At 44.8% G+C, this 15,931-nt stretch overlaps 1 protein-coding gene across 1 annotated transcript in view; it reads left to right on the forward strand.

Moving 5' to 3' along the window:
- Window positions 1-15,931, forward strand: part of smad3a (SMAD family member 3a) — a 50,628-nt gene that overhangs the window by 14,775 nt on the left and 19,922 nt on the right. Inside the window, exons 2-4 of the mRNA XM_071400663.1 lie at window positions 11,630-11,823; window positions 13,031-13,165; window positions 15,720-15,845. Coding sequence (XP_071256764.1) covers window positions 11,630-11,823; window positions 13,031-13,165; window positions 15,720-15,845 — 455 coding nt within the window. The remainder of the gene's footprint in view (window positions 1-11,629; window positions 11,824-13,030; window positions 13,166-15,719; window positions 15,846-15,931) is intronic.

The raw sequence follows: 15,931 nt of genomic DNA on the forward strand, positions 1-15,931 counted from the left end.
CTCAGGCTAGTCTCTCTGTCTGTCTTAGTTGCAGTGCTCAGGCTAGTGTCTCTGTCTGTTTGTTTTGTTTGTTTTTAGTTGCAGTGCTCAGGCTAGTCTCCCTGTCTGTTTTAGTTGCAGTGCTCAGGCTAGTCTCCCTGTCTGTTTTAGTTGCAGTGCTCAGGCTTGTGTCTCTGTCTGTTTTAGTTGCAGTGCTCAGGCTAGTCTCTCTGTCTGTTTGTTTTTAGTTGCAGTGCTCAGGCTAGTCTCCCTGTCTGTCTTAGTTGCAGTGCTCAGGCTAGTGTCTCTGTCTGTTTGTTTTGTTTGTTTTTAGTTGCAGTGCTCAGGCTTGTGTCTCTGTCTGTTTGTTTTTAGTTGCAGTGCTCAGGCTTGTGTCTCTGTCTGTTTGTTTTTAGTTGCAGTGCTCAGGCTAGTGTTTCCTTGGCAATATTAGGTTAAGCATTAAGCAAAGGCCCTAAAGCAACATCCAGGGTGGTCTGCAATACCTTTTATCAGTTGAAATCAAATGACGCACAACGTATTTTGGTCCAGGCTAGATCCTCCCTGCCTATCTAATGGTTGAACCTTTTTAACTTTCAGTTAGCGTTGCATCTTGGCTGAACGAACATTAGCCTTTTCCCCGTGTGTTTGATGTTGGTGTTGAGACCGCCCCAGACGCAGGCACACATTGTCTCTACTCCAGCTGTGCTCACTGAAACAGGATGCGTTTGCTGTTTTGAGCTGAGGGGAAGAGAGGAGATATCTAACTAGCTAGCAGGTGAATGACTGGCAGGGCAGGTGCACACACCCTTAGGATTTCCTCCGGACATGGAAGCTGTAAAGGTAGAGTTCAGGAAGTGTTTGTTATCATTTAGGCCCCCCCCCATGTTTTGCTTGCTGATGCAGTGTCATTTACCAGGCTACCACTGACTGCATCCAGTCAGATTGGACACTTTGGCTGGCCACAGGCTTTTATGATGGGGCACAATGCTTGGGGGGTGGAGAGGAGAAGTAGTCGGGGCAGGGGACAGACGGAGAGGAGGGGGGGGGGGGCAGCAGACACTCTGAGCCGCCCTGATCTATTGAGACAGTCTGTCATTCTTTACCCCCCTTTTGTCCTGCTTTCTCTCTCTCTCTCCCTGCTCTCTCTCTCTCTCCCTGCTCTCTCTCTCTCCCTGCTCTCTCTCTCTCCCTGCTCTCTCGCTCTCTCCCTGCTCTCTCTCTCTCTCCCTGCTCTCTCTCTCTCTCCCTGCTCTCTCTCTCTCTCCCTGCTCTCTCTCTCTCTCTCTCTCCCTGCTCTCTCTCTCTCTCCCTGCTCTCTCTCTCTCTCCCTGCTCTCTCTCTCTCTCCCTGCTCTCTCTCTCTCTCCCTGCTCTCTCTCTCTCTCCCTGCTCTCTCTCTCTCTCCCTGCTCTCAATTCAATTCAATTCAATTCAAGGGGCTTTATTGGCATGGGAAACATGTGTTAACATTGCCAAAGCAAGTGAGGTAGGTAATATACAAAAGTCAAATAAACAATAAAAATGAACAGTAAACATTACACATACAGAAGTTTCAAAACAATAAAGACATTACAAATGTCATATTATATATATGCAGTGTTGTAACAATGTACAAATGGTTAAAGCACACAAGTTAAAATAAATAAACATAAATATGGGTTGTATTTACAGTGGTGTTTGTTCTTCACTGGTTGCCCTTTTCTTGTGGCAACAGGTCACAAATCTTGCTGCTGTGATGGCACACTGTGGAATTTCACCCAGTAGATATGGGAGTTTATCAAAATTGGATTTGTTTTCGAATTCTTTGTGGATCTGTGTAATCTGAGGGAAATATGTCTCTCTAATATGGTCATACATTGGGCAGGAGGTTAGGAAGTGCAGCTCAGTTTCCACCTCATTTTGTGGGCAGTGTGCACATAGCCTGTCTTCTCTTGAGAGCCATGTCTGCCTACGGCGGCCTTTCTCAATAGCAAGGCTATGCTCACTGAGTCTGTACATAGTCAAAGCTTTCCTTAAGTTTGGGTCAGTCACAGTGGTCAGGTATTCTGCCACTGTGTACTCTCTGTTTAGGGCCAAATAGCATTCTAGTTTGCTCTGTTTTTTTGTTAATTCTTTCCAATGTGTCAAGTAATTATCTTTTTGTTTTCTCATGATTTGGTTGGGTCTAATTGTGCTGTTGTCCTGGGGCTCTGTGGGGTGTGTTTGTGTTTGTGAACAGAGCCCTAGGACCAGCTTGCTTAGGGGACTCTTCTCCAGGTTCATCTCTCTGTAGGTGATGGCTTTGTTATGGAAGGTTTGGGAATCGCTTCCTTTTAGGTGGTTGTAGAATTTAACGGCTCTTTTCTGGATTTTGATAATTAGTGGGTATCGGCCTAATTCTGCTCTGCATGCATTATTTGGTGTTCTACGTTGTACACGGAGGATATTTTTGCAGAATTCTGCATGCAGAGTCTCAATTTGGTGTTTGTCCCATTTTGTGAAATCTTGGTTGGTGAGCGGACCCCAGACCTCACAACCATAAAGGGCAATGGGCTCTATGACTGATTCAAGTATTTTTAGCCAGATCCTAATTGGTATGTTGAAATTTATGTTCCTTTTGATGGCATAGAAGGCCCTTCTTGCCTTGTCTCTCAGATCGTTCACAGCTTTGTGGAAGTTACCTGTGGTGCTGATGTTTAGGCCGAGGTATGTATAGTTTTTTGTGTGCTCTAGGGCAACGGTGTCTAGATGGAATTTGTGGTCCTGGTGACTGGACCTTTTTTGGAACACCATTATTTTGGTCTTACTGAGATTTACTGTCAGGGCCCAGGTCTGACAGAATCTGTGCAGAAGATCTAGGTGCTGCTGTAGGCCCTCCTTGGTTGGTGACAGAAGCACCAGATCATCAGCAAACAGTAGACATTTGACTTCGGATTCTAGTAGGGTGAGAGCTCTCTCTCTCTCTCCCTGCTCTCTCTCTCTCTCCCTGCTCTCTCTCTTCTCTCGCTCTCTCCCTGCTCTCTCTTCTCTCGCTCTCTCCCTGCTCTCTCGCTCTCTCCCTGCTCTCTCTCTTCTCTCTCTCTCTCCTCTCTTCTCTCGCTCTCTCCCTGCTCTCTCTCCTCTCTTCTCCCTGCTCTCTCCCTGCTCTCTCTCTCCTCTCGCTCTCTCCCTGCTCTCTCTCTTCTCTCTCTCTTCTCTCTCGCTCTCTCCCTGCTCTCTCTCTTCTCTCTCTCTCTCTCTCTCTCCCTGCTCTCTCTCTCTCCCTGCTCTCTCTCTCTTCTCTCTCGCTCTCTCCCTGCTCTCTCTCTCTTCTCTCTCGCTCTCTCTCTCGCTCCCTGCTCTCTCTCTCTTCTCTCTCTCTCTCGCTCCCTGCTCTCTCTCTCTCTCTCTCTCCCTGCTCTCTCGCTCTCCCTGCTCTCTCCCTGCTCTCTCTCTCTCCTCTCTCGCTCTCTCTCTCTCTCTGCTCTCTCTCTCTCCCTGCTCTCTCTCTCTCGCTCTCTCTCCCTGCTCTCTCTCCTCTCGCTCTCTCCCTGCTCTCTCTCTTCTCTCTCTCTTCTCTCTCGCTCTCTCCCTGCTCTCTCTCTTCTCTCTCTCTCTCCCTGCTCTCTCTCTCTCCCTGCTCTCTCTCTCTCCCTGCTCTCTCTCTCCTCTCTCTTCTCTCTCTTCTCTCTCGCTCTCTCCCTGCTCTCTCTCTCTTCTCTCTCGCTCTCTCCCTGCTTTCTCTCTCTTCTCTCTCGCTCTCTCTCTCGCTCCCTGCTCTCTCTCTCTTCTCTCTCTCTCTCGCTCCCTGCTCTCTCTCTCTCTCTCTCTCCCTGCTCTCTCTCTCTCCCTGCTCTCTCTCTCTCCCTGCTCTCTCTCTCTCCCTGCTCTCTCTCTCTCCCTGCTCTCTCTCTCTCCCTGCTCTCTCTCTCTCCTCTCTCGCTCTCTCCTCTCTCGCTCTCTCTCTCTCTCTACTCTCTCTCTCTCTCCCTCTCTCCCTGCTCTCTCTCTTCTCTCGCTCTCTCCCTGCTCTCTCTCTTCTCTCGCTCTCTCCCTGCTCTCTCTCTTCTCTTCGCTCTCTCTCTCTCCCTGCTCTCTCTCCCTCTCTCTCCCTGCTCTCTCTCTTCTCTCGCTCTCTCCCTGCTCTCTCTCTTCTCTCGCTCTCTCCCTGCTCTCTCTCTCCTCTCGCTCTCTCCCTGCTCTCTCTCTTCTCTCTCTCTTCTCTCTCGCTCTCTCCCTGCTCTCTCTCTTCTCTCTCTCTCTCTCTCTCGCTCCCTGCTCTCTCTCTCTCCCTGCTCTCTCTCTCCTCTCTCTTCTCTCTCTCTTCTCTCTCGCTCTCTCCCTGCTCTCTCTCTCTTCTCTCTCTCTCTCTCGCTCCCTGCTCTCTCTCTCTTCTCTCTCTCTCTCGCTCCCTGCTCTCTCTCTCTCTCCCTGCTCTCTCTCTCTCTCTCTCTCTGCTCTCTCTCTCTTCTCTCTCTCTCTCTCTCGCTCCCTGCTCTTTCTCATATTTCTGTATAAGGACATGGCCATTCTGTTATTGTAGATCAGTGTCTGTAGTTAATGGACATTAGAGACAGGCATGGTAGTCTTTGTTGTGTTGCTAGACTGTAGTTAGTCATTATGAGGCAGCAGAAATGGAATGTTTAGTCTAACTAGATTCTATATCAAAGCATGGCCTTATAGGCTAGACCAACCGGGATTAGGATTATTAGTGAATAAACTGTCATTCATTTAAATATCTTAAATAAGTACAATGATGTAGCCTGGTGGATGTTTTTCTTCCAGTCAAACTTCCTTTTGACTCACTGTAGCAGTGTGCTGAGTGAGTTGAAGAAAGTTTTGGCCTTGGTCCACAGAGGGGTGTGTGTGTGTGTGTGTTCAGTGGCGCTTGGAGCACAGAACCGTAGCCAGTGTGTGACTGTTCGTGCTTCAAAGTGTTTGTTTTGCCCCCTCAGATTAGTGCAGCTCAGCCTGGGCCAGTCGGAGTCTCTGATCTGAGGCAGACGCACACACACATCCTTCACACACACCCCACCAACCCCTTAAATCTGAGAACCCCCACTCACACAACCAGCAGCAGCAGCTGTACCAACCCACAAATCTGGGCCCTTCTCCATACTACACAAACATAGACAACACACACAACAGCAGGCGACGTGGGTGAGGCAGGGGGATTTAGGGTGCAGGTCTCCCATCTCCTCCAGGGTTGTGAGGGGGCTCCGGGTCAGTCTCTGTTGGAGAGCCACAGAACCCTCCACCCAGTTCCCCCAGAGCAAAATCAACGTATAACCCTTTCCCTTTTCACATCAGTTCAACACCTACATTTACATGTCCACATTGTAAACACATTTCCTTTGTCACGCTTTAATCAAATGCCTGAATGCATTCTGCACACGGTGGAACAGGCTACATCTGATAACACAACAACTTCATGGCAGTAGCCAACTACTGTAGCTATCTAGCCAGCTGACCTCTGTAACTAGCCGGCAAGCGAGCAACGCTAAAGGGATTGCAAACAGGTTAGAATAACTCTAGCCAATGCAACTTTTGTTGGCTTAGACCCGTCTTTTCAATGCTGTCTTCGTATTCTGATAGCTGAAGTTGCATGTAAGTGTCGGGTGTATACCGGGCTATACTGTAACGCTGCATAGGCCTAGCTGTATAGGAATGGAATCGGGACTGCTGTGGGGCTCAACATGAATATCCGTGCTCCTTTAGCTAAGCCTAGTGACTCACCACTTCTCACTAGTTTTCCCCCTAGATACTCTAGATAGGCTTCTGAAATTAGGCTGGTGGAAGGTCATGTTCTTGTTTACCCAGTTTCTGTCACTGAAAGGATATTACTTTTGTATATGGTCTGTGGCTGCTCGTTTACGGGCTGTGGCAACAGCAACCCACTGACTCCTTTTCAGCCAATTGGGGCTCATAAAAGGGGACCTTGCCCTGTGCCATGCGCTGTGTGAAATAACTTCTTTGTTTAATAAGAACCGGAGGATGTGTTTGAGTAGGACCGAGAGCTCGTCGAGGTAGAGAACTGAATGCTCTGTGTGACAATGCGATTTCTGATTAGGGACTGTATGTTATAGATTTTCTGCTGTTGGATACACACACAGGTTTTCATGGTTTAATTATTTAGTTTGGTTTAAGGCAACATTGTTGAATCCCAACACACACACACACACACACACACACACACACACACACACACACACACATACACACCTGTCCTCCACCACCACCACACAGAGGGATTCTGCTTGTAACACCCCCCCCTCCCCTTTCTCAAAATGCCATGACAGTGAAAAGCCGCTATGAAATATTAAAGGCCCTGATGTTTTCCCTCCGGAGGAACAGTAGTTGGCTGAGACTAACACACACGCGCTCAGTCTGGCTGAGTACCACTGAAGGCTCCTCCAATCACATTACAGCATGGAGCGTTGGTACGGTGAGGTCACTGGTTAGCCGGCCAGACTCCTCGTTGCTCCGCTGAGACTCTCCTGCTGACGTACAGGCTTCTAAAGAGCTTAATGGGGGACCAGGTTGAACCCGAACAGGGAAAAAACTAGAAGTCGACCGATTATGATTTTTCAACGCCGATACCGATTATTGGAGGACCAAAAAAAGCCGAAACCGATTAATTGGCATATTTTATATATATTTGTAATAATGACCAATGAACACATATTTTAACTTAATATAATGCATAAATAAAATCTATTTAGTCTCAAATAAATAATGAAACATGTTCAATTTGATTTAAATAATGCAAAAACATTGTTGGAGAAAAAGTAAAATTGCAATATGTGCCATGTAAAAACAAAAAGCAGCTAACGTTTAAGTTCCTTGCTCTGAACATGAGAACATATGGAAGCTGGTGATTCTTCAATATTCCCAGTTAAGAAGTTTTAGGTTGTAGTTATTATAGGACTATTTCTCTCTATACCATTTGTATTTCATATACCTTTGACTATTGGATGTTCTTATAGGCACTATAGTATTGTCAGCCTAATCTTGGGAGTTGATATGCTTGAAGTCATAAACAGCGCTGTGCTTCAAGCATTGCTAAGAGCTGTTAGCAAACGCAGGAAAACGCTGTTTGAATGAATGCTTACGAGCTTGCTGCTGCCTACCACCACTCAGTCAGGCTGTTCTATCAAATATCAAATCATAGACTTAATTATAATATAATAAACACACAGAAATACAAGCCAATCATTAATATGGTCAAATCCGGAAACTATCATTTCGAAAACAAAACGTTTTATTCAGTGAAATGCGGAACCGTTCCGTATTTTATCTAACGGGTGGCATCCCTAAGTCTAAATATTGCTGTTACATTGTACAACCTTCAATGTTATGTCATAATTATGTACAATTCTGGCAAATTAATTACGGTCTTTGTTAGGAAGAAATAGTCTTCACACAGTTCGCAACGAGCCAAACTGCTGCATATACCCTGACTCTGCTTGCACAGAATGCAAGAGAAGTGACACAGGTTAAAAAAATATATACTTGTGTATTGATTTTAAGAAAGGCATTGATGTTTATGATTAGGTACATTGGTGCAGCGATTCATCACCCGTTTGGTGAAGTTGAAGTAGGCTGGGATTCGATGATAAATTAACAGGCACCGCATTGATTATATGCAACGCAGGACAAGCTAGTTAACCTAGAAATATCATCAACCATGTGTAGTTAACTAGTGATTATGTTAAGATTGATTGTTTTTATAAGATACGTTTAATGCTAGCTAGCAACTTACCGTGGCTCCTTGCAGCCACCAGGTCCTTTTGATGCTGCACTCGCGTAACAGGTGGTCAGCCTGCCACGCAGTCACCTCGTGGATTGCAATGTAATCGGCCATAATCGGCGTCCAAAAATGCCGATTACCGATTGTTATGAAAACTTGAAATCGGCCCAAATTAATCGGCCATGCCGATTTTAATTGGTCGACCTCTAAAAAAACATCACCAGATTCACAGAGAATATATTACATAGGATGACGAAACAATACTCCAAGCCGCAGCTCCATACTACTTGTTAAATATAGAGAACTGATAGTGTATACTGGTTGTTGGATTGTCATAGGGTCCTTGGGTATCTTTTGAAATAAGAAATGGATTCTTCATGTCTTACTCATTTGTAGGAAGAAGTTTGGTCCAAATTGGATGTTGGGTATTATATTTGCTGAATATTATCTGAATCCTATAAATTCAAATGGCCAATTTGGTTGCAATCAATTAGCTAAATTTCTCTGCGATTTAAAATGTCAACAAAATGTTTCAGGAATGGCAATCATATCTGTTTCTAACTACAGAAACTATTTCAGACCAATCTGAGATGGTGGGTGTCATGGCTGGCTGAAATGACATGAAATGACCTAATGTTCTCATCGTTTGCTTTGGACCGCCAGCAGGATAATGTCTCTTTACCAAGATGATGAATTGTTACCAGAGAATTAACAGTAAAGTTAGAAAAAAATGTGAAATTCAGTCGTGATGAATCAGCTGCACGTTTCCTAACCCCCACCACAAGTTCTCCTACTAATAACAAGCAGAAAGCCATGTGTAGCTTCTCCTTTTACACTTCCTGTCTGAGTTAGTGATATCATTGCCACTATTATTATTAGAGCTAAAACCCTTATCACACAGCTCTGACCCATGACAATAAGGGGTTGTATTAAACCAAACATTCACAAGCTGTGGTGTGACTGCTGTGTAGTTTGATTTTATACGCTGTGAAGATGTCTTTCTGACTGTCTGAAATTCTATGAAGGAACATTTTTGATTCCATTGGTAATGGTTTGAATGTTTACATGGTTATAATGGAATCATTTTTGTTCAGTTCAAGAGTGCAGGCTGTTCACTCTACACGTACCCTGGCTGAGTGGTCTACATGTTTCACTGACAACAGATGGCCATGGGGAGAAACCCTGTCAGTATTGTAACCTAGTAACTGGTCTTCTGTGGCCTAGACAGCCTCCCTCTGCTACTGGGATCCTAAATCACGGTGCATCAGAATGAGACAGAGCAACATGAGCATATTTAATACATGTTATATAGTCAGCCCAGGGATGGGCAACTGCCCCCCCCCCTTCTATAATAGATATCTATCGGCTGAAGTTGGAAGTTTACATACACTTAGGTTGGAGTCACTAGTTTTTCAACCACTCCACAAATTTCTTGTAAACAAACTATAGTTTTGGCAAGTCGGTTCGGACATTTACTTTGTGCATGACACAAGTAATTTTTTCCAACAATTGTTTATAGACAGATTATTTCACTTATAATTCACTGTATCACAATTCCAGTGGGTCAGACGTTTACATACACTAAGTTGACTGTTCCTTTAAACAGCTTGGAAAATTCCAGAAAATGATGTCATGGCTTTAGAAGCTACTGATAGGCTAATTGACATAATTTGAGTCAATTGGAGGTGTACCTGTGGATGTATTTCAAGGCATACCTTCAAACTCAGTGCCTCTTTGCTTGAGATCATGAGAAAATCAAAAGAAATCAGCCAAGACCTCAGGAAAAAAATTGTAGACCTCCACAAGTCTGGTTCATCCTTGGGAGCAATTTCCAAATGCCTGAAGGTACCATGTTCATCTGTACAAACAATAGTACGCAAGTATAAACACCATGGGACCATGCAGCCGTCATACCGCTCATGAAGGAGATGCGTTCTGTCTCCTAGAGATGAACGTACTTTAGTGCGAATCAATCCCAGAACAACAGCAAAGGACCTTGTGAAGATGCTGGAGGAAACAGGTACAAAAGTATCTATATCCACAGTTAAACGAGTCCTATATCGACATAACCTGAAAGGCCGCTCAGCAAGGAAGAAGCCACTGCTCCAAAACCTCCATAAAAAAGCCAGACTACGGTTTGCAACTGCACATGGGGAAAAAGATCGTACTTTTTGGAGAAATGTCCTCTGGTATGATGGAACAAAAATAGAACTGTTTGTCCGTAATGATCATCATTATGTTTGGAGGAAAAAGGGGTAGGCTTGCAAGTCGAAGAACACCATCCCAACCGTGAAGCACGGGGGTGGCAGCATCATGTTGTGGGGGTGCTTTGTTGCAGGAGGGACTGGTGCACTTCACAAAATAGGTGGCATCATGAGGAGGATGAGGTTGCAAATGTGTCTTCCAAATGGACAATGACCCTAAGCATACTTACAAAGTTGAGGCAAAATGGCTTAAGGACAACAAAGTCAAGGTATTGGAGTGGCCATCACAAAGCCCTGACCTCAATCACATAGAAAATATGTGGGCAGAACTGAAAAAGCGTGTGCGAGCAAGGAGGCCTACAAACCTGACTCAGTTACACCAGCTCTGTCAGGAGGAATTGGCCAAAATTCACCCAACTTATTGTGGGAAGCTTGTGGAAGGCTACCTGAAACGTTTGTCCCAAGTTAAACAACTTAAAGGCAATGCTACCAAATACTAATTGAGTGTATGTAAACTTCTGACCCACTGAGAATGTGATGAAAGAAATAATTATCCTTTCTATTTTTCTGACATTTCACATTCTTAAAATGAAGTGGTGATCCTAACTGACCTAAGACAGGGCAATTTTACTAGGATTAAATATCAGGAATTGTGAAAAACTGAGTTTAAATGTATTTGGATAAGGTGTATGTAAACTTCTGACTTCAACTGTATGTACTACATTACTAAAAGTATGTGGGGGAAAAAAGCTAGTCCAACATCTCATTCCAAAATCATGGGTATTAATATGGAGTTGTCCCCCCCCTTTGCTGCTGTAATAGCCTCCACTCTCCTGGGAAGGCATTCCACTAGATGTTGGTACATTGCTGCAGGGACTTACTTTCATTCAGCCACGAGCATTAGTTAGGTCGGGCACTGATGTTGGGCGTTTAGATCTTGCTCGCAGTCGGTGTTCCAATTCATCCCAAAGGTGTTCGATGGGGTTGAGGTCAGGGCTCTGTGCAGGCCAGTCAAGTTCTTCCACGCCGATCTCGACAAACCATTTCTGTATGGACCTCACTTTGTGCACGGGGGCATGCTGAAACAGAAAAGGCCCTTCCACAAAGTTGGAAGCATAGAATCGTCTAGAATATTATTGTGTGCTGTAGTGTTAAGATTTCCCTTCACTGGAACTAATGGGCCCGAAACATGGAAAAACATATTCCTCCTCCACCAAACTTTACAGTTGGCAGGTAGCGTTCTCCTGGCATCCGCCAAACCCAGATTCGTACCTCCGTCTGCCAGATGGTGAAGTGTATTCATCACTCCAGAGAACGTGTTTCCACTGCTTCATTGTCCAATGGCGGTGAGCTTTACACCACTCCAGCTGACGCTTGGCATTGCTCATGGTGATCTTAGGCTTGTGTGCGGCTGCTCGGCCATGGAAACACATTTCATGTAGTGTATAAAATTGCACACTCTTCTATATAATTGTATATAATTGCGGGTGGGGGGGGCCTTTAAAGTGTTTAGCTCGCAAGGTGACATGTTTTTGCCTATACTCAGTGTATGGGGTGTGATCTTCTCTGTACACTCGCAGTCGTGAGATTGTGAACTTACCTTTTTGGAGTTGGTCTGCTTGGCCATTTTGAAGAACAGCAAACTATTCAAGCAACGTGCCAAAAGGCAAAACAATTGATGAACCTATAACTCCAAAGCAGTAACAACAAAACAAACCTCTCTCTGTCTCTGCCAGGTCTCTGGATGGACGGTTACAGGTGTCCCACAGGAAGGGCCTCCCCCACGTCATCTACTGCCGCCTGTGGCGCTGGCCCGACCTGCAGTCCCACCACGAGCTGCGGGCCGTGGAGCTCTGTGAGTACGCCTTCCACACCAAGAAGGATGAGGTGTGTGTCAACCCCTACCACTACCAGAGGGTGGAGACGCCAGGTACGGACAACTGTCCCCTTTCATTAACAACCACCAGAGGTTCAACGAGCTTCACCTCAGTAGCATGTATTGCACATCTTGAAAATGTATTGGCTCTGTGACTACTAGTTTGACAGGTGTGAGAGGCTCAGCTCTTTTATGTTTTCACAAATGACAGTTGAGGCGATCTATACCTTTTGGTGTGTTAGAGAAACAATGCACCGTATCTGTGCATTTGTGTTCTTTGTGTTTCTGTCTGTGTGTGATGTCTAATTGTGTTTCTGTCTGTGTGTGTGGTGTCTAATTGTGTTTTGTGTGTTTCTGTCTGTGTGTGGTGTCTAATTGTGTTCTTTGTGTTTCTGTCTGTGTGTGGTGTCTAATTGTGTTCTTTGTGTTTCTGTCTGTGTGGTGTATAATTGTGTTCTTTGTCTTGCTGTGTGTGTGGTATATAATTGTGTTCTTTGTCTTGCTGTGTGTGGTGTCTAATTGTGTTCTTTGTGGTTCTGTCTGTGTGTGGTGTCTAATTGTGTTCTTTGTGTTTCTGTCTGTGTGATGTCTAATTGTGTTCTTTGTGTTGCTGTCTGTGTGGTGTATAATTGTGTTCTTTGTGTTTCTGTCTGTGTGTGATGTCTAATTGTGTTCTTTGTGTTTCTGTCTGTGTGGTGTCTAATTGTGTTCTTTGTGTTTCTGTCTGTGTGGTGTCTAATTGTGTTCTTTGTGTTTCTGTCTGTGTGGTGTATAATTGTGTTCTTTGTGTTTCTGTCTGTGTGTGGTGTCTAATTGTGTTCTTTGTGTTTCTGTCTGTGTTGTATATAATTGTGTTCTTTGTCTTGCTGTGTGTGGTATATAATTGTGTTCTTTGTGTTGCTGTCTGTGTGTGATGTCTAATTGTGTTCTTTATCTTGCTGTGTGTGTGGTATATAATTGTGTTCTTTGTGTTGCTGTCTGTGTGTGATGTCTAATTGTGTTCTTTATCTTGCTGTGTGTGTGGTATATAATTGTGTTCTTTGTGTTACTGTCTGTGTGGTGTCTAATTGTGTTCTTTGTGTTGCTGTGTGTGTGGTGTATAATTGTGTTCTTTGTGTTACTGTCTGTGTGGTGTATAATTGTGTTCTTTGTGTTACTGTGTGTGTGGTGTATAATTGTGTTCTTTGTGTTGCTGTGAGTGTGGTGTATAATTGTGTTCTTTGTGTTACTGTGTGTGTGGTGTATAATTGTGTGTGTGCAGTGCTGCCTCCTGTGCTGGTTCCCAGACACACAGAGATTCCCAGTGAGTTTCCTCCTCTGGACGACTACAGCCACTCCATCCCAGAGAACACCAACTTCCCCGCCGGCATCGAGCCACAGAGCAACTACATACCAGGTGACATATCAGTCATGTAACTAGTGAGACCAGTCTACATACCAGGTGACATATCAGTCATGTAACTAGTGAGACCAGTCTACATACCAGGTGACATATCAGTCATATAACTAGTGAGACAAGTCTACATACCAGGTGACATATCAGTCATATAACTAGTGAGACAAGTCTACATACCAGGTGACATATCAGTCATGTAACTAGTGAGACCAGTCTACATACCAGGTGACATATCAGTCATATAACTAGTGAGACAAGTCTACATACCAGGTGACATATCAGTCATGTTACTAGTGAGACAAGTCTACATACCAGGTGACATATCAGTCATGTTACTAGTGAGACAAGTCTACATACCAGGTGACATATCAGTCATGTTACTAGTGAGACAAGTCTACATACCAGGTGACATATCAGTCATATAACTAGTGAGACAAGTCTACATACCAGGTGACATATCAGTCATATAACTAGTGAGACAAGTCTACATACCAGGTGACATATCAGTCATGTTACTAGTGAGACAAGTCTACATACCAGGTGACATATCAGTCATGTAACTAGTGAGACAAGTCTACATACCAGGTGACATATCAGTCATGTAACTAGTGAGACAAGTCTACATACCAGGTGACATATCAGTCATATAACTAGTGAGACAAGTCTACATACCAGGTGACATATCAGTCATGTAACTAGTGAGACAAGTCTACATACCAGGTGACATATCAGTCATATTACTAGTGAGACAAGTGTACATACCGGGTGACATATCAGTCATGTAACTAGTGAAACAAGTCTCCATACCAGGTGACATATCAGTCATATAACTAGTGAAACAAGTCTACATACCAGGTGACATATCAGTCATATAACTAGTGAGACAAGTCTACATACCAGGTGACATATCAGTCATATAACTAGTGAGACAAGTCTACATACCAGGTGACATATCAGTCATATAACTAGTGAGACAAGTCTACATACCAGGTGACATATCAGTCATATAACTAGTGAGACCAGTCTACATACCAGGTGACATATCAGTCATATAACTAGTGAGACAAGTGTACATACCGGGTGACATATCAGTCATGTAACTAGTGAAACAAGTCTACATACCAGGTGACATATCAGTCATATAACTAGTGAAACAAGTCTACATACCAGGTGACATATCAGTCATATAACTAGTGAGACAAGTCTACATACCAGGTGACATATCAGTCATATAACTAGTGAGACAAGTCTACATACCAGGTGACATATCAGTCATATAACTAGTGAGACAAGTCTACATACCAGGTGACATATCAGTCATATAACTAGTGAGACAAGTCTACATACCAGGTGACATATCAGTCATATAACTAGTGAGACCAGTCTACATACCAGGTGACATATCAGTCATATAACTAGTGAGACCAGTGGTAAAGGTGGTGAAACTAGTCCTCACACAGATTCCTAGAGCAGGTGAGACCAGTCAGGATTTCTGAAGCATGTTATAGAAAAGTCTTACAGTGGGTGAGACTGGTTTAAGTGAGACAAGTTTAAAATGAGTGGAAGGTCGGTGAGAAAAGTCTCAAAACAAGTTAAAATCCCGTTCAAGCGGACAAGACAGGTGAGTAGGGGAGACTGGCCAAGAGTTTGCAATGCATGACCTTGTTTCACACAGCTCAGTGTCTGGGATTTGGTCTTGTCTGCCCACTCTCACACAGTCTAGTTGTGACAGCCAAGGGTTTTTATCCAGTCACTTTTCCTTCAGTTCTCCTCCTTCCTTCTCGGTGAGTTTGGGTGACGGCCGCCTAGACCCCTCTCCTTCCTTCTCGGTGAGTTTGGGTGACGGCCACCTAGACCCCTCTCCTTCCTTCTCGGTGAGTTTGGGTGACGGCCGCCTAGACCCCTCTCCTTCCTTCTCGGTGAGTTTGGGTGACGGCCGCCTAGACCCCTCTCCTTCCTTCTCGGTGAGTTTGGGTGACGGCCGCCTAGACCCCTCTCCTTCCTTCTCGGTGAGTTTGGGTGACGGCCGCCTAGACCCCTCTCCTTCCTTCTCGGTGAGTTTGGGTGACGGCCGCCTAGACCCCTCTCCTTCAGACAGACTCTAGCAGAGGTGTGAGCTACATCAGCAGACCGGATGAACAGTTGCCAAACACACACACTGAGTCCAGAGGTGGGCAGCCTCTGCCTGGCACAAATGGTGTCTGTGGTGGCTTGAGAGACCGTCAGAAGCAGACAATGCCTCGTGGAGACCAGACCAGCACAGATCCATGACATGATCTGTTACTACCTCTGGAGGACAAGTAGAACTAACTCAGTCAGTACATTCAGCCTGTCTGGAGTAGAACTAACTCAGTCAGTACATTCAGCCTGTTTTCTACTGGGTTCCCCTTCCCTGAATAAAATCATTGGCTGCGAGCGCGATGATGAAGGGCGTTGTTAATATGCATATGTGGAGCAGTGTAGGGGCCTTTTGTCCGTGTTATTAGAAGGAACCTACCAACCAATCATTGTTGACTCTATTTGCTGTGGTTTACTAATGGTGTGTGTGTTTCAGAGACTCCTCCACCTGGCTATCTCAGTGAAGATGGGGAGACCAGTGATCACCTGATGAACCACAGCATGGACACCAGTTCACCCAACCTGTCACCAAACCCAGTGTCTCCAACACACAGCAATTTAGGTAAGTGTTAGGACTGGGTATGGCCAGGGACCTCACAATACAATATTATCACCATACTTAGGTGCTGATTCTGTATGTATTGAGAT

The sequence above is a fragment of the Salvelinus alpinus genome, chromosome 5 (assembly GCF_045679555.1).
Source record: "Salvelinus alpinus chromosome 5, SLU_Salpinus.1, whole genome shotgun sequence".
In the NCBI taxonomy this organism is placed as follows: Eukaryota; Metazoa; Chordata; class Actinopteri; order Salmoniformes; family Salmonidae; genus Salvelinus; species Salvelinus alpinus.